This window comes from Tenrec ecaudatus, chromosome 1 (assembly GCF_050624435.1).
Source record: "Tenrec ecaudatus isolate mTenEca1 chromosome 1, mTenEca1.hap1, whole genome shotgun sequence".
NCBI classification, from domain to species: domain Eukaryota; kingdom Metazoa; phylum Chordata; class Mammalia; order Afrosoricida; family Tenrecidae; genus Tenrec; species Tenrec ecaudatus.
The window spans coordinates 308,510,019-308,528,967 of record NC_134530.1 but is presented as its reverse complement, the minus strand read 5'-3'; the positions used below and the strand labels follow the sequence as shown (position 1 = coordinate 308,528,967).

General features: G+C 39.1%; 1 protein-coding gene and 3 pseudogenes across 1 annotated transcript; all 4 read left to right on the top strand.

The window, feature by feature from the left end:
• The first annotated feature begins 1,921 nt into the window (after positions 1-1,921).
• Positions 1,922-2,401, top strand: LOC142437582 (transcription factor BTF3 homolog 4 pseudogene; annotated as a pseudogene).
• A 1,314-nt stretch (positions 2,402-3,715) lies between these two features.
• LOC142441520 (olfactory receptor 14J1-like) lies at positions 3,716-4,709 on the top strand (annotated as a pseudogene).
• Positions 4,710-15,199: 10,490 nt separating this feature from the next.
• Positions 15,200-15,640, top strand: LOC142437581 (transcription factor BTF3 homolog 4-like; annotated as a pseudogene).
• A 1,328-nt stretch (positions 15,641-16,968) lies between these two features.
• On the top strand, positions 16,969-17,961 carry LOC142441510 (olfactory receptor 14J1-like). Its single transcript, XM_075543470.1, has one exon. The coding sequence runs from the start codon at positions 16,969-16,971 to the stop codon at positions 17,959-17,961; it is 993 nt and encodes a 330-aa protein (XP_075399585.1).
• Positions 17,962-18,949: the final 988 nt, after the last annotated feature.

Sequence of the window (18,949 nt, the reverse complement as noted above, 5' to 3'; positions counted from 1 at the left end):
ACCCTGTCCTCCTTCTCTGCTGCCTCTCTCTTGTCATTCCCACCTTCCACATATTCACATGGACCACCAAGGGGAGCTGAGGTGAGCAGGCTACCATGAAATGTATCTGACTCTTTTAATTCACTCTCTCTTCTATCTGTCTTATTCTCTATGACTTTACTATAACCTTTACATATTATGACTGTATAATGGTGCTGGTTGTACCTGTGATGATTTGTTAGGGGCTGGATCCCTTGAAAAAAAAAGAGAATTAAAAAATTTTTTTAAAGTCATTTTATTGGGGGCTAGTACAACTCTTATCATAATCCAAACATCCAGCCATTGTGTCAAGCACATTTGTACATTTGTTAATATCGTCATTCTGAAAACCTTTTCTTTCTACTTGAGCTCTTTGTATCAACTTGTCAACCCCCCCCCTAAGAACCCTTGATAATTTATAAATTATAATTATATTTTTATGTCTTACCCTGTCCCACATCTCCCTTAACCACTTTTCTGTTGTTCAATCCCCGTGGGAGGGGGTTATATGGAAATCCTTGTGATGGGTTCCCTCTTTCTATCCTACCTTCCCTCTACTCTCCCAATACCACCACTCTCACCGTTGCTCCTGAATGATTCATATGTACTGGATTCCCTGTATTTCTAGTTCCTAACTGTACAAGTAGATATTTGCTGGTGCAGCCAGATTTGTAAGGTAGACTTGGGTTCATGATAATGGGGGGGAGGAAGCATTAAAGAACTAGAGGAAACTTGTATGTTTCATCATTGCTACACTGCAACCTGACTGGCTCATCTTCTCCCCATGACCCTTCTGCAAGAGGATGTCTAGTTGCCTACAAATGGGCTTTGGATACCCCCTCTGCACTCCTCTTCATTCACAATGATATGATTTTTTTTGTTCGTTGATGCCTGATACCTCATCCTATCAACACCTCGTGATCACGCAGGGTGGTGTGCTTCTTCCATATGGGTTTTCTTGCTTCTGAGCTAGGTGGCCACTTGTTTATATTCAAACCTTTAAGACCCAAGACACTGTATCTTTTGATAGCCAAATAGTATCGGCTTTCTTCATCACATATGCTTATACATACACTTGGTCTTTGTCAGCGATCATCTCATGAAGGTGTGCATCATGGAATGCCAATTTAATAGAACAAAGTGTTCTTGCATTGAGGGAGTACTTTAGTGGAGGCCCAATGTCCATCTGCTACCTTAATACTAAACCTATAATTATATGCACATAGATCTATTTCCCCATCAAATATAAATATATTTACATATATTCATGCCTGTATTTAGAACTCTATAAATTCCCTTTGCCTCCGAGTTCTTTCCTCTATTTTATTTTACTTTCCTCTTGTCCCACTATCATACTAAGTCTTCATTTGAGTTGCAGTAATTTTTCTCGGTCACATTACTCTGAATAAATCCCTACCAGGCCTCTTGCACCCTGGGAGATAAAATGGTAGTGCAATTTTGGGGACTAAATTCAAAAACAAAACAAAACATTAAAACTTTTTACCTTGGTCTGTTGGTCTATCTTGAGATAAATAATTATGCTGAGATGTCTCTGTGGAAGAACTATATGCTAACCACATTAGAAGCTGGGGACGTGTGAAGAGCTAGAGCAAAGTGCGCCTCTATGAACTTTCACCCATTCAATGCCAAATAATTGAAACCATATTAGCAGAGGCTGAGGACTTGGTCAATAATGTCAGTGGTGTTTCCTGGCTGTACTCTTCCCTCAGACCCAGGCAGTTTAACCATGTAAAGGGTGTAAGCCTCTAAACCTTGGACGACCCATTTTTTATGCAGCAACAGAGCTGATTTTTGTCTTCTCTGTCTCCACTAAGGGAGACCTTTTGTTCTTGCTTCATGCTAGTGTTTGAGGGACACTCCCTGCTTCAGATTTGCCATGAGCATGAATCAAGAAAAGTCAGCCGAACTTCAGGCTCGGGTCCAGATAGGGGACAAGGGTACAGCTCACAGAAGTATGAAGGTGATACATAGAACAGCTACAATTGATGAAAAAAGCTTCAGAGATCTCTTTAAAAATTTCCTGTCAATAATACATCTGGTAATGAGGAGATAAACATGATTAAAGGGGATGGAACACCGTTCATTTCATTTCAACTATCCCAAGGTACAAGCTCCCCTCTCTGCTAACACATTTGCTCTTACTGGTCATGCAGAAGCCCAACCATTCACAGAATTGTTTCCTAAAATATTAAGTCAGCTTGTTGATGACAGCTTCACAAGTCTAAGGAAATGAGCTGAACATTTCCCAAGGTAAGTGTTGGGTAGCAAAACCCCAAAGACAGAAGACTTTGATGAGGAAGATAATGATGTTCCAGAACTCGTAGAAAATTTTGATGGGGCATCGAAGAATGAAGCTCACTGAAATGTTTCCTGCTTTGGGGAAGTTGGCATAGACTGGATTTCTCAGCGCAGCTATGTTATTCCAAAGTGTTACAGACATCACCTGTTCCTAGTTCAGTCGTATAAATATTTTGTATATTAATGATGATGTTTGTTCAGAATTTTTGATCGTTTGATTTGCATTTTGAACTTCCTCCCAATATCTAATATTTTGGTCAAACTGCAAATTCTCGGAGCAGTTTGAGGGTTCTTTGGGTTTCATTCGTTCTTTTGTTTGTTTTTGTTTGGAAATTTTTTGTCTGAGTATCTGTATGGATGTGTGTGAACACTGGAAAGAAATTTGGAAACACTTACTTATCCTCCCCCTTTTTTCTACTATGATTGCTCCAAACAGATATGTCTTCACCAGTTTTACTCAGATGCTTTAGAAAAAATATGTAGCATAAAAAAACAAAATAAAATACGTAGCATAATCTTCACTGGTTTAAAATACAGGCTGTGTTTTTAAAATATGGACCCACGTGACCACTCTAGCTGCATGTTCTGTTCATGCTGCCTCGTTTTCAAATCTCTGAGTATACTATTTTTGAATCCCTACAAATTTGACCCACTCAAATAGTATCACATATTGCTTTAAATTTTATTTAATCCAGTTATGGTAAACATCGATTCTTATGCTGATTAGTTAATTTTAATAAAATATACCACATACGACTTACTAGAATATACAATAATGTACTAGAAAAGAACAGAATTACTTTCTCATACATTAAACTGAATTATAAAATGTCAGTGGCAGAGTGTGGTGAGTTACATAAATTGACAATGAGATTATTAGTAAACAATACCGCAGGCACTACTTAATAAACACTTATGAGTGTGAGCTGAATGGAACACTGAGTGTCTACAAATGATTTATGGTCTATATGTCTCATTAGAATCTTGATGGCATAGTGGTTATATGTTGGGCTGCATTCCACAAGGTCTGCAGTTCAAAAACACCAGATGCTCCACAGGACAACAATGGGAATTTCTGTAAAGAGTCACTTACAGTTTCAGAAGCAGTGGGGCAGTTCTACCTTGTCTTCTAGTGTCACCATGAGTTGGCATGGACTTGATAGTAGTCAGAGAAATATATGCCATTAATAAACTTTTATCTATTTCCTTGCCTTTACTTAAAATGATGACATGAGAATGAGTCTATGTCATCTGAAATTGCTCAACATAACTATTAATATTTAATGCTACTTCGTATAGTGATAGACCAGTAATTAGTACTTTGTACCTTACCATCATGGAACAAGTGAATTGAACTGATAAATAGCATGTTCTTCCTATGTATGCCCATTTCCTGTTGCAGTCAGCATTGCCCTTGGAAGGATAAAAGAGTATGACGAATTTGACTACAATGAGTGGATTTCTTCTCGTCACTTTTTCTGGCAATCCTCAGGTAGAAATCTTACAGGCTTCTCTTTTTTTAGTCTTCTACCTGGTGGCTTTAACTGGCAATATGCTCATTATCACTGTGACTTCCATAGATCATAGTCTCCACTCACCTATGTATTTCTTCCTGAAGCACCTCTCTTTTTTGGATCTGTGCTACATTACTACGACTGTACCAAGATCCATTTGTCATTCTTTCATGCACAGTGGCACTATTTCTCTCTGGAAGTGCATACTACAGTGTTTTGCATTTGTAATCTGTTGTTCTACTGAGATGGCCATGCACACAGTGATGTCCTATGACCGCTACGTGGCCATCTGCTTTCCACTGCTCTATGAAATCATCATGGACACCAGCTCCTATGTTCATGCAGTCTTAGCTGCCTGGACCAGTGGGCTCATTTCTGGGGTCATGCATACAACTGCTACTTTCTCCATCCACTTCTGTCGTCCCAATATCATTCACAGAGTTCTTCTGTGATATCCCCCAACTCCTGAAACTCTCTTGCTCCAATGACTACATCCCCGAGCTTGGGCTCTCTGCCTTCCTAGCTGTCAAGGCATTTCTTTGTTCCATCTCTATTTGCCTCTCCTACATACACATATTCTCTACTGTGCTCAGAATGCTATCTGCTGAGGGTAGAGCAAAAACCTTTTTGACTTGCCTGCCCCATCTGTGTGTGGTCATATTATTTATCTCTACTGGGTTCTTTGAGTTTTTAAGGCCACCTTCTGATTCTCCAAATGTGCTAGACTTTTTACTTACTGTTCTTTATTCAGTTGTGCCCCCAACATTCAACCCAATGATTTACAGTCTAAGGAAAAAAGCCATGAAGACTTCTCTAACAAAGGTGTTCAAAGAAATAATACCTTACATGTTTCACTGAGATAAGTCTTCAATTTCAATTTGGGAAACAAAACCAAAACATATTGCTAAGGACAGAACAAAGTTAATCAAGAAATACAAGCTAAATGAAAATCTGATAGTAGTCCAAGTTGTATAAATTAACTATCATTGAACAATAAAAATCCTTGAAAGAGAGTTACACATCAACAACTCACTTTAATATTGTAGGTGTTAATATCACCCTACAAAGTCTGGTTTAGTAAAATGAGAATGAATTTGATAGACTCTGACTCAATCTCTCTTTCCTGTGTCTTTTTATCAGAGTGGCAAAGTACTTAGTCAATTTGAGAGTACTTCCTATTTTTTTATAGTGTATACTGCAGTTTGCAGTACTACATTGTATGCAAACACTGAGGATCAGTGTTCTCTGACAATTGACCAGTCCACTAAGATCCTATTAAGATGTCATTCCGCATGGAAAACAGTGCTTCCATCTGTAATACACAAAGAAGACCCTCTGAAATATTTCATTACATCATTTACATTGCCTCCTCAGTTGCAAAGATGTGTATAGTATTAATCATCTGGAATTAAAAAAAAATGTAACAATCTCATACAGACTCAAATACATATTATTCTACCACAGAATGAATGAAAGAAGAAACACAAATAATATGGAAAGAATAATACACATGGGAAAAGAAAAGATGCCTTTGAAAATTAAACAAAATATTATATAAATATATTTGATGACAAAAATTCAAAATTACAAAAATTAATTAAGCAGCAGATAAAATGCAACAAAAAGACACCCAAAATCACAGAATTAGTCCACTGAAAGAGATATCCAAGGTTTTTCCACCGCCACAAGTTAAATAAAAAGAAAAAATAAGTGCTTTATTTTTTAAAGCATGGAAAATCAATTGGATCCCCCAAAAGGGTGTGTATTACATCCAATAATAGCTCCAGGAGACTTGCCCATTTTTTGAGGAAAGGAGTTATAAACAATATTCAGAGAAACAACTTCTAAGTGTATTTTCAGAATTAATGAATGCATAGCTCTTTGGGTTTCAGGAGCACAACAAAAATTATCCAGTAGCGACCCCACTATGAGACAAGACTTCCGTCACTGACCCATTCCCTTACAGGGGACAACACTGGAGACACAGTATGGGAATTCCACCCGATGTGATCCCACCACACCAATGCAAAACACCAAGGATGTGCAACAGAACAGCAAGGGAAATAGAGCAAGGAATTCCCAAGGGAATACCAAAAACAGATTGTGGTGCCAGCCATGGCACCCCATCACTCTAGACCGGAAAACACTCCTAAAGGTCAACAAACATCTCGAAATATTTACATGGTTTCCTTTTTGTGTGTGTGTGTGTGTGTCATTGGTTTGTTGTTGCTTTCTTGTTCTCTGTCTTGCTTTTGTGCATATTATTATCTCTGCATGTCTATCTAGATAACATAGGATAAACAATCTGTAGGAGAAAACAATGGAACCACTAGTTCCGGGGGGCATTGGAAGAGGGGAATTCGGAGGAAGGGACGCATGCTCCCCTTGCTGTTCCTTTGCACACCCTTAGGGTTTTGCCGCTGTGTGGTAGGGTCAGATGGGGCGCCATTCCCCCACTGTGTCTTCAGTAAGGTCCGCCGGTGGGCCATGGGTCAAGGAGGGATCTTGTATAACGATATACTTTTAAAATCTTTTTTTCACTTTTCAAGATACCTGCTGAGATATTGATTGGAATTACATTTAATTAATAAAGCAAAGGTTGAAGAATTGTCTACTTTCAGAGATTTTGTCTTCTAATCTATGACAGAGAATTATCCTGTAGTTATTTTTGGTCTGTAAAAATCTTCTAAAAAATATATATATTTTCAGTGTAGTGGCTTTGTACATGTCTATTAAATTTATCTTTACATATTTGGTGCTCTTTTTATGTTCCATTGACTACTTTTGAGACAATATTTAGAATGACTATTGATTTTTTGTATATTGACCTTATTTGCCTACTCTCCCTAAACATATTTTAAAATTTCAATTTATTTTTATAGATTCTTTGGTATTTCTACAACACTTTGCTACCTGGGAGTAAACAGCTTTATGTTTCTTTCTTTTTTTTTTTCTTCAATCATTTTATTGGTGGCTCGCATAACTCTTATCATAATCTATACATACATCCATGCATCAAGCACATCTGTACATTTGTTGCCATCATCATTCTCAAAACATTTGATTTCTACTTGAGCTCTTGGTATCAGCTCCTCATTTTTTAAAAAAAATCATTTTATTAGGAGCTCATACAACTCCTATCACAATCATACATACATCAATTTTGTAAAACGCATCTGTACATTCATTGCTCTCATCATTCTCAAAACATTTGCTATCCACTCAAGCCCCTGGCATCAGGTTCTCATTTTTCCCCTCCCTCCCCACTCACTCCTCCCTCATGAATCCTTGAGAATTTATAAATTATTATTTTGTCATATCTTGCTCTGTCTCCCTTCCCCCAATTTTCTGTTGTATGGCCACTAGGGCAGAGGTCACATGTAGATCCTTGAAATAGGTTCCCCCTTTCAAATCCACCCTCCCTATGACCTCCCAGTATCGCCACTCTCACCACTGGTCCTAAGGAGATCAGCTGCCCTGCTTTTCCTGTGTTTCCAGTTCCCATTTGTATGAGTGTACATTCTATGGTCTAGTCAGACTTGCAAGGTAGGATTCAGATCTTGACAGTGGGAGTGGGTGGGGGAAGAAGCATTTAGGAACTAGAGGAAAGTTGTATTTTTCACCGTTGCTACATGGCACTTTGACTTTGTCATCTCCTCCCCGAAACCCTTCTGTAAGGGGATGTTCAGTGGCCTACAAATGGGCTTTGGGTCTCCACGCCGCACTCCCCCGCTCATTCACTATGGTAAGATATTTTGTTCTGATAATGCCTGATACTGATCCCTTGACCCCTTGTGATCACACAGGCTGGTGTGATTCTTCCATGTGGGCTTTGTTGCTTCTGAGTTAGATGGCCGCTTGTTTACCTTCAAACCTTCAAGACTACAGACACTACGTCTTTTGATAGCCAGGCACCATCAGCTTTCTTCGCCACATTTGTTTTTGCACCCATTTGTCTTCAGCAGTGATATCAGGGAGGTGAGCACAAAATGATATGATTTTTTTGTTCTTTGATGTCTGATAACTGCTCCTTTCATCACCTCGTGATCACAAAGGCTTGTGTGCGTCTTACATGTGAACTTTATTGCTTCTGAGCCGGAGGGCCGCTTGTTTACCTTCAACCGTTTAAGACCCCAGATGCTATCTCTTTTGATAGCGGGCCACCATCAGCTTTCTTCACCACATTTAAGTCTTCACCTATTTTGTCTTCAGCTGTTGTATTGGGAAGGTGAACATCATAGAATGCCAATTTAATAGAAGAAAGAATTCTTGCATTGATGGAATACTTGAGTGGAGATCCAATGTCCCCCTGCTCCCTTAATACTAACTTATAAATATATGCACATAGATCTATTTCCCCATCCTCATGTATAAATATGTTTGCATATGTATATGTCTTTATCTAGACCTCTATAAATGCCCTCTGCCAGCCCTTTCCTCTATTTCCTTTGACTTCCCTCCTGTCCCACTATCATGCTCAATCCCCACCAGGGTTTCGGCAATTCCTCTTAGTTACATTACCCTTGATCATGCCCAACCAGGCCTCCCACACCCTCCTCACCACCAATTGGGATCGCTTGTTGTTCTCTTGTCCCTGGGTTTGTTAACACCACTACCTTTCCCCCCACCTCCCCGTCTCCCATTTCCCCACGGAACTATTGGTCCCGTTGTTTTCTCCTCTAATTGTTGATTCAGACTATCTTATTCAGACAGACCTGCAGAGATAACAACATGCACAGAAATAAGACAGAGTACAACCAAGCAACAATGTACAACAAAATAATAAAAAACCAATAACAAAAACAAAACACAATAAGAAAGACAAGCCTGTAATTAGTTCAAGGATTGTTTTTAGGCCTTTAGGAGTGTTTTCCAGTCCAGTCTGTTGGGGCATCACCCCCTGGCCAAAAAAAGTTTACCTTCAGCACTCCCTGGGGGCGTCGTCGCTCCATTACCTTGCTGTTCTTTTGCACCCTCTTAATGTTTTGCCTGGGTGTGGTGGGTTCCAATCGGGTTTAATTCCCTCACTGTGTCTCCAGTGTTGTCACTTGTAGGGCTATGGGTCAATGTGGGACGTCGTGTCTCATAGTGGGTCTGGCCATGTGGCTGGCTCTTCTAATTGGTAACATCGAACCTTGGCCTGGTGGGCCATGATGTGCTCCACTCCCTCCGCCCCCGCTTCATGTGCTCCTGTGTGCTCTGATCAGATATGTCCCTCCTCCAGAGTTGTAGATTCAGTGCCATCCTTTGAAATAAATTCTTCTGAGGGGAGAGTCAGATGTCCCCTTAGTAGTTGGGGATGGGGCCAGCCCCCGAGACCTCTCCACTGGTTCCCTCCTCCCTGCCGGCATGTTGTATTCTCATCTTGGAGCATTGGGTTGAAGTCTGGTCCCTCTTTCCCTGTAGAGACACAAACAATAGCTTCAGTGACTTGGCACTGATGGGGTGAAAATTAACAGAGTAGCTCTTTGCTCTAGCTCTTCCCATGTCCAAGCTTCTCAATGTAGTTAGCATATGCTTCTTCAACAGACATCTCAGCGTAATTATTTAAATGAAGATAGAGAGACCAACAGACCAAGGTAAAAACTCTTAGTGCATTGTTTTGTTTTAGAATCTAGGCCCAGAAATGACATTAACATTTTCTCTCCCAGCGTGTAAGAGGGCTAGTAGTGCTTGATCAAGGGAAATGTGACCAAGAGGAATTCCTGGAACCCAAATGGAGACTGAGCATGATAGTGGGATAAGAGGAAAGTAAAAAAAATAGAGGAAAGAACCAAGAGGCAAAGGGCATTTATAGAGGTCTAAATACAAACATGTACATTAGTAAATATATTTACATATGATGATGGGGAAATAGATCTATGTGCATATATTTATAGGTTTAGTATTAAGGCAGCAAATGGACATTGTGTCTCCACTCAAGTATTCCCTCAATGCAAGAGCATTTTGTTGTAGTGAACTGATATTCCATGATGCTCACATTCCCTACAGGATCACTGCAAAGACAAAGTGGGTGCGTAAGCAAATGTGGTGAAGAAAGTTGATGGTGTCCAGCTATCAAAAGATATAGCATCTTGTTCTTAAGGGCTTGAAGACAAATAAGTGGCCATCTAGCTCAGAAGCTACAAAGCCCACATGTAGGAAGCACACCAGTCATGTGATCATGGGGTGTCAATGGGATCAGGTATCAGGCATCAAAGAACAAAAAAAATATATCGCTGTGAATGAGGGGGAGTGCAGTGTGGGGACTCAAAGCCCATCTGTCAGCAACTGGACATTCCCTTACAGAAGAGTCATGGATCAAAGATGAGACAGTCAGGATGCAGGGTAGCAATGATGACACATACAACTTTCCTCTTGTTCTTTAATGATTCCTCCCCTCCACTATCATGATCCTAATTCTACCTTACAAATATGGCTAGACAAGAGGATGTCTACTGGTGAAGATATGAACTGGAAACACAGGTAGTCTAGGACATATGACTCTCTTGGGAGGGCAGAGGGAAAGTGCTGTCGAAAGGGGGAAACAATCACAAGGATCTCCATATAGTCCCCTCCCTGGCAGAAAATCAACAGAAAATTGGATGAAGGGAGATGTCAGACAGTGTAAGAAATAACAAAATAAGAATAATTTATAAATTATCAAGGGTCCAAGAGGGTGGGACAAAATTGAGGAGCTGATACCAAGAGCTCAAAAGAAAGAAAATGTTTGGAAAATGATGGTAGCAACTAATATACAAATGTGCTTGACACAGTGGGTGGATGTATGGATTGTGATGAGTTGCATGAGCCCTCAATAAAATGATTTTTTAACTAAGAATATTATCATTTGTCAGAGGAGCCAGCCACCCAAATTAACATAGGCCAACAGATACAATTGTACAGTGATAATATGTGAAGATTGTAGTAAATTCACAGAAAATATGAGAGAGAAGAGAGAGTGAAGGAGTCAGACACTTTTCATGGTAGCATGCTCACCACAGCCCAGCTTGGTGGTCCATGTGGGGATGTGGAAGGTGGGAATGGCAGAGGAGAGGCAGCTGGGAAGGAGGACAAGGGAAAAGGGGACAGTAGAGAGAGTGATCAGAGGAGAGAGGGGACAGAGGAGAGAGTGACCATGGGAGAGAGAACCGGGGGAGAGGGGCAAGGGGAAAGAGCATCTTTATTATTTGGGGTTATTTGTAGGTAGCTATAAGACATGCGTAATCAGTAGTTACATGGGTCACAAGTTGGGTCGCAATCACAGTAGAGTTCCTGAGCTCACAGGTGAGGAAACCCAATAACTTCATAGGGAGAAGGCTATGAGGGGGCATCCATAGCTCTATGATAGGGGATAATCAGGGAGTGGCTGCCTCGTGAGGGAGACAGAATCAGCCATGTGCTCAACTGTAAGACAGCCAAGCTGTTGGGGAGAATCTGTAGGAATGATATATGATAGTTTCCCACAATCTCTTCCATCATGTATAAATAAGCACAATGACATGACTTTCCTGCTTTAGGTGAATAGAAAATAAACCCCACCCGACTCAATGAATGGCCTAAATGGTTTGCACACTCTAAGTGGAAGGTCAGAGGTTTGAATCCACTGTGAAGTGCCTTGAAAGAAAGGCTTGGCAATCAACTTTGCATGAATCAGCCAATGAAGATCGTATAGAGGACAATGTTGATCTAACACACACAGAATCAGTAGGGCTTGAAGCCAGCTCAAGAATAACTGGTTTTGTCTCAAAGAGCAGAAGACATTGACTTTGTGGACATTCTTATCCCAGCACAGTCCCACAACCTGCCTCAAATTGTATAATTTGCCTCTCAAATAAAACACACTAATTGCTCCTACTAGTATTCATAAAATTCCATAACATTATAGCAACAGTTTAAGGTCTAGGACTTTTCATCATGTCACAGTTCAAATGGGTTTCCTGCACATACTTCCTGAAGTTGGTCCATTTAAGAGCTGAAGGACATTTAGCTGCTAAGGGGTCACATTGCCTCTTCATCGAACACTAAACACACAATGGTAAAGTAAACAGAGCATAACCACAATAGATGATCACATTCGTAAGAAGAAAACAAAAGACATGGAACAGTCCACAAAGCAACTGTCTTAAATCTAGTCAGAAACCTTTGTCTAATTCTGTGCTTACAGTCAGGCTGATGGAATGATAAATGATGGTAAAATTCTCTTTAGAAGCAATGAGGGAATTTCAAACAGTTCTTGGAAAACAACATGTAAAAATAATGGAATTTTTCCACAAATGCTTGGAAGTCCCCTTGCATTCGGATTTTATGATCTTGTTGGAGTTTACTCCACACCTTTCCTTGAGACAGTCTCCTCTCAGGCTTGGACTTAATTTCAAGAATGAAGAAAATGTTCAAAATTGATTGTGATGATCATTGAGCAACTTTCTTAATAGACTTAAGCCATTGGGCTGCAGGGTGTGCTAAGTATATGCCATACAACTGGTGCAACACGCATACAAATGAAATAATAAAGCCTAGAACTGCAATAGATAAAAATGAAAAGATATGGTGAGAGAACACCTTTACATGCCATAAACAGAGCACACCCGAGGAGCATGAGGTGAAGCACTGTGGCCTGAGTACAGCTTGAAGAGGTGTGCTGTGGAGCAGTTTGCCTGATGTCAAAGTTACTATGCAAGTTAGAACCAATACTACCCCATCTGAGCGCCTCCCTGGGTCAGGGCAAACTGTGTGCTCTTGTTCAACTAATACAGAAAGAGAATTAGGAAAAATTACTTTGAGTAAGCACACCATAGACCAATTTTCTTCAGTAAAATCAAGAAATGTGCACTTGTATTTTTCAATAGTGTTATGGTCTGTTAAGTAAAAATATAACTTTGGTGTGTCAGGCTGGATTGGCTAGAGAAACTAATCCAGAGACCCTCAGATACGTGTAAGAGAGGTCCGTATATCAAAAAGTAAATATATATCAAGAGAGAGCCCCCAGCCAGTCCAACTCAAGTTCATAGTCCAACACTAGTCCATAAGTCCCGTGTCACACTCATGCAGCCACATGCAATGATGCAGAATTCAGGAAGACAAACTGTTTGTGGTTGCACAGTGTTGTGGGTCCAATGGCAGTGGTCACATCATAGGGCTCTGGCAAGCCCCAGTGTAGCTCACTAACAGGAAAGTGGAGACAAGGAGAAAGGGGAGAGGTTCCCAGAACCCTCCTTATGAGAAGGCCACGTCCACAAGGAGGCACCATCTGTCTGTCACCTAACTGACAGGTTGAATACCACCACTAAACCTTTAAATATCTTTAAGGTGACATGAAAATATGTAACTAACACACTGGCTGGGTATTTTTAATTTATTTTACGGTGACGAACTTTTAAAGATAGATGTCTGATGTTTGGACATGGACACAGCAGCATTGCTTGTTATAGGCTTTATTTATAGACGCAATTCTGGTCTTTGAAACTTTTTTCTTCCTTGAAAAAGACTATGAAGCATATCTTTAAGATTCTAGGGTCCTTCTAGTCTGGCATGGAGTGTCCAAGAGTCTTGATCTTAATCATATGACAAGCTATGAAAAGTGGCCCTTTTAACTTTTTCATCTTTCTACCAAGAATCTTTAAGGATTCAAACAGAAAATAGAAAATAGTACCTACATAGAAGTGGGAAAATGAACTTATAATTTGAGTAGACATTAAATATTATTTCTTAAAAGTATTGCTATTCTATGATCCAAGGTGTCTAAAACATTATTTAAATTTTAAACCTAAGGATCATTCAATCCAGGTTATCTTGGCTTTGAAATGATGCAGGAAGGTAGACATTGTTAACCTAAACATGCATTTATTTTGCAATGAACATATTGACCTATAGAGATCACCATGATTTATTGGGTGCTCCCAAATCTAAATGACAGATTTTAATGCTTTTCAGTAATTTTGTTGGTGAACACCAACAAACTAAATTGCCAGTAATGAGATGTGATCATTAGTTCAGCTCTACAGAAACACATTGCATAGGAAACACTATGTAATGTTCATTTTGACCCCCAAGGTATTTACAAGGAGTCCCAAATGACCAACGCATCCTGGGATAATTCTGCTTGTGCCAGATGAACACCATCGCCTCACCTCCTGTGGCCAAAGGAAGATTAATAGGACCTTATTTTCTTCTCTCCACAGAGCAGGTTTTACAGAGCATGCATCACTCACGTACACCGCGGAGCCTTCTGCTTAGTGGCTCCTCACATTGACAAGATCTACCTAAGCTTAGGGTGGGGAGGTTCCTGGATGTCCTCTGGTGAGTGTTTTTGGACTACAGAAGGGAAATTTCCAGAATCATTGAAAGACAATAAATTACAGAGTTGAACGGATATGATAAAGCCTATTGTCATGTTATTAATAGAAACAGAAATTTAAAAGCAGATGTAAAATGTTTAGCAATCCACACAAGAAAGTTATAAACTCTTTATGATACAGAAACCTTGTGGGGAGTTCAAATCTCATCTCCCCAGCAATATTTTTCCTTGTGTGGTGATCAAAGAGCACATGCTGGTTGAATAAACCATGGGATGGCATCATTAACATTTCTTCTATTCTTATGGTTCACTGACCTTAAGAGTGACTTATAAGTGAGGCACTTTCTACACCAGATCTCACAAATAGATTGCTTAAACATGATAGAAAACAGAGGAAGGAAAATGATCAATCAAGATATTTTTTGTGTGTATTCCATATTTATAAGGCGTTGGTCTTCAAGCATAAGAGAATTTAAAGGTGAGTTTAAGGAGTGGGATCAATGTCACTGGTATTTATAATAGTTTCATGTATCCGCATATGGAAGAAAATAATTTCATAGACAACAAATCTACATAAGCAACAATATAATTTTGTTAACACGCATTAATATGTAATGTCAGAAAAACACTTCGTAAAGTAAACAATAAAATGCCACATGAAAAACGCATAATGCAGACAACATAAAAATGAGTAAAGGGAGATAGTGATGAGGGCAAGGCATGAATAAAATAATAATTTATAAATTATCAAGGGTTAATGAATGAGGGAGCATAGGGGTTGGGAGGTTGAGGAATGAAGAGCTGATACCAAGGGCTCAAGTAGGAAGAAAAGGTTTTGAAAATGATGATGGCTACAGAAGTACAAATGTGCTTGATGCAATTGATGGATGTATGGATTGTGATTAGAGTTGTATGAGCCCCCAAGAAAATAATTATTTTAAAAAGACCCCCCACCAATAAAGTGATTTTAAAGGCCCATGTTTGTCTTCTCTGTCTCCACTAAGGGAGCCCTCTTGTTCTTGCTTCATGCTGGTGTTTGAGGGACGCTCCCTGCTTCAGATTTGCCATAAGCATGAATCAAGAAAAGTTAACCAAACATGAGGCTCAGGTCTGGATAGGGACAAGGGTACAGCTCACAGAAATATGAAGGTGATACATAGAACAGCTACAATTGATGACAAATAGCTTCAGAGATCTCTTTAAAAATTTCCTGTCAATAATACATCTGGTATTGAGGAGATAAACATGAGTAAAGGGGATGGAACACCGCTCATTTCATTTCATCTATCCCACAGTTCAAGCTCCCCTCTCTGCTAACACATTTGCTCTTACTGGTCATGCAGAAGCCAAACCATTCACAGAAATGTTTCCTAAAATATTAAGTCAGCTTGTTGATGACAGCTTCACGAGTCTAGGAAATGAGCTGAACATTTCCCAAGGTAAGTGTTGGTTAGCAAAACCCCAAAGACAGAAGGCTTTGATGAGGAAGAGGTTGATGTTCCAGATCTTGTAGAAAATTTTGATGGTGCATCGAAGAATGAAGCTCACTGAAATGTTTCCTGCTTTTGGGAAGTTGGCATAGACTAGATTTCTCAGCGCAGCTATGTTATTCCAAAGATTTACAGACATCACCTGTTCCTAGTTCAGTCATATAAATATTTTGTATAGTAATGATGTTTGTTCAGAATTTTTGATTGTTTGATTTGCATTTTGAACTTCCTTCCAATATCTAATATTTTGGTCAAACTGCAAATTCTTGGTGCAGTTTGAGGGTGCTTTGGGGTTTCATTAGTTTTTTTGTTTGTTTGGAAATTTTGTGTCTGAGTGTGTGTATGGGTGTGTGAGAACAGTGGAAATTTTGAAACACTCATTTATCCTCCCCCTCTTTTCTACTGTATTTGCTCTAAACAGATATTTTCTTCACCAGTTTTACTCAGATGCTTTAGAAAACATATGTTGCATAAAACAAAATAAAATATGTAGCATAACCTTCACTGGTTTAAAATACTGGCTGTGTTTTTAAAATACTGACCCAAGTGACCACTCTAGCTGCATGTTCTGTTCATGCTGCCTTGTTTTCAAATCTCTGAGCTTTCTATTTTTGAATCTCTACTAATCTGACCCACTCAAATTTTGCTTTAAATTTTATTTAGTCCAGTTGTGGTTACACATCTACTGTTATGCCGATTAGTTCATTTTTAATAAAATATACTATATACTACTTAATAGAATATACTACAATGTACTAGAAAAAAAGAACTACTTTCTCATACATTAAACTGAATTATAAAATGTGAGTGGCAGTGTGTGGTGAGTTATATAAATTGACAGTGAGATTATTAGTAAACAATACCACAGGCACTACTTAAGAAACACCTATGAGTGTGAGCTGAATGGAACACTGAGTGTCTACAAATGATTTATGGTCTATATGTCTCATTAGAATCTTGATGGCATAGTGGTTACAGGTTGGGCTGCATCCCACAAGGTCTGCAGTTCAAAAACCCCAGATAATCCACAGGACAACAATGAGAATTTTTGTAAAGAGTCAGAGTTTCAGAAGCAGTGGGGCAGTTCTACCTTGGTTTCTAGTGTCGCCACGAGTTGGCATGGACTTGATGGTAGTCAGAGAAATATATGCCATTAATAATCTTTTATCTATGTCCTTACCTTTGCTTAAAATGATGACATAAGAATGAGTCTGTGTCATCTGAAATTGCTCAACATAACCGTTCATATTTAAAGCTACTTTGTACATACAGTGATTGATGAGGAATTAGTACTTTGTATCTTAACATCACGGAACAAATGGATTTAACTGATAAATAGCATGTTCTTCCTATGTATGCCCACCTCCTGTTGCAGTCAGCATTGCCCTTGGAAGGAGAAAAGAGTATGACGAATTTGACTACAGTGAGTGGATTTCTTCTCGTGACTTTTTCTGACAATCCTCAGGTAGAAATCTTACAGGCGTCTCTTTTTTTAGTCTTCTACTTGGTGGCTTTAACTGGCAATATGCTCATAATCACTGTGACTTCCATAGATCATAGTCTCCACTCACCTATGTATTTCTTCCTGAAGCACCTCTCCTTTTTGGATCTGTGCTACATTACCACGACTGTACCAAGATCCATTTGTCATTCTTTCATGCACAGTGGCACTATTTCTCTCTGGGAGTGCATACTGCAGTGTTTTGCATTCGTAATCTGTTGTTCTACTGAGATGGCCATGCTCACAGTGATGTCCTATGACCGCTACGTGGCCATCTGCTTTCCACTGCGCTATGAAATCATCATGGACACCAGCACCTGTGTTCACGGAGTCTTAGCTGCCTGGACCAGTGGGCTCATCTCTGGGGTCATGCATACAGCTGCTACTTTCACCATCCACTTCTGTGGTCCCCATGTCCTTCACCAGTTCTTCTGTGATGTCACCCAACTCCTGAAACTCTCTTGCTCCAATGACTACATCCCAGAGCTTGGGCTCTCTGCCTTCATGGCCATCATGGCATTTCTTTGTTCCATCTCTATTGGCCTCTCCTACATAAACATATTCTCTACTGTACTCAGAATGCCATCTGCTGAGGGTAGAGCAAAAGCATTTTCGACTTGCCTGCCCCATCTGTGTGTGGTCATATTATTTATCTCTACTGGACTCTTTGAGTTTTTAAGGCCCCCTTCTGATTCTCCAACTGTGGTAGACTTTTTACTTACTGTTCTTTATACAATTGTGCCCCCAACATTCAATCCAATGATTTACAGTCTAAGGAACAAAGCCATGAAGACTGCTCTAAGAAAGGTGTTCAAAGAAAGAATACTCTACCTGTTTCACTGAGATAAGTCTTCAATTTCAACTTGGGAGACAAAATCTAAACATATTGGAAAGGACATAACCAAGTTAATCAAGGAATACAAGCTAAATGAAAGACTGATAGTAGTCCAAGTTGTATAAATTAACTGTCATTGAACAATAAAAATCCTTGAAACAGGGTTACATATCAACAACTCATTTTAATATTGTAGGTCCTAATATCACCCTACAAATCCTGGTGTAGTAAAATGAGAATGAATTTTATAGACTCTGACTCAATCTCAGTTTTTTGTGTCTTTTTATCAGAGTGGCATAGTACTTAGGCAATATGACAGTCCTTCCTAATTTTTTCCAATGTATACTGCAGTTTGCAGTACCATATTTTATGCAAACACTGAGATCAATGTTCTCTGACAATTGATGAGTCCACTAAGATCCTATTAAGATGTCATTCCGCATGGAACACAGTGCTTCAGTCAGTAATACACAAAGAAGACCCTTTGAAATGTTTCTTTTTATCATTTACATTGACTCCCTGTTGCAAAGATTTGTATACTATTAATCACCTTAAATTTAAAAAAGTAATGTAACAATCTCATACAGATTCAAATGCATATTGTTCTAACACAGAATGAATGAAAGAAGAAACACAAATAATATGGAAAGAATAATACACATGGGCAAAGAAAAGATGCCTTTGAAAATTAAACAAAATGTTATATAAATATATTCAAAGACTAAAATTCAAAATTACAAAAATAAATGAAGCAGCAAATAAAATGCAACAAAAAGCCCACCCAAATCTCAGAATAATATACTGAAAGAGATATCCAATGAAATCCACCTCATACTATACAGAAATGCTATATCTATGGATTATAGACCTAAGTGTGAAAAAAACCAATAAAACTTCTAGCATAAAATTTGTATTATTTTAATAATTCTTGTTTCACAGTGAGTTTTGAATATTAACAGCCTTGGTTATTATAAAACATCATTATTTTATAACTAC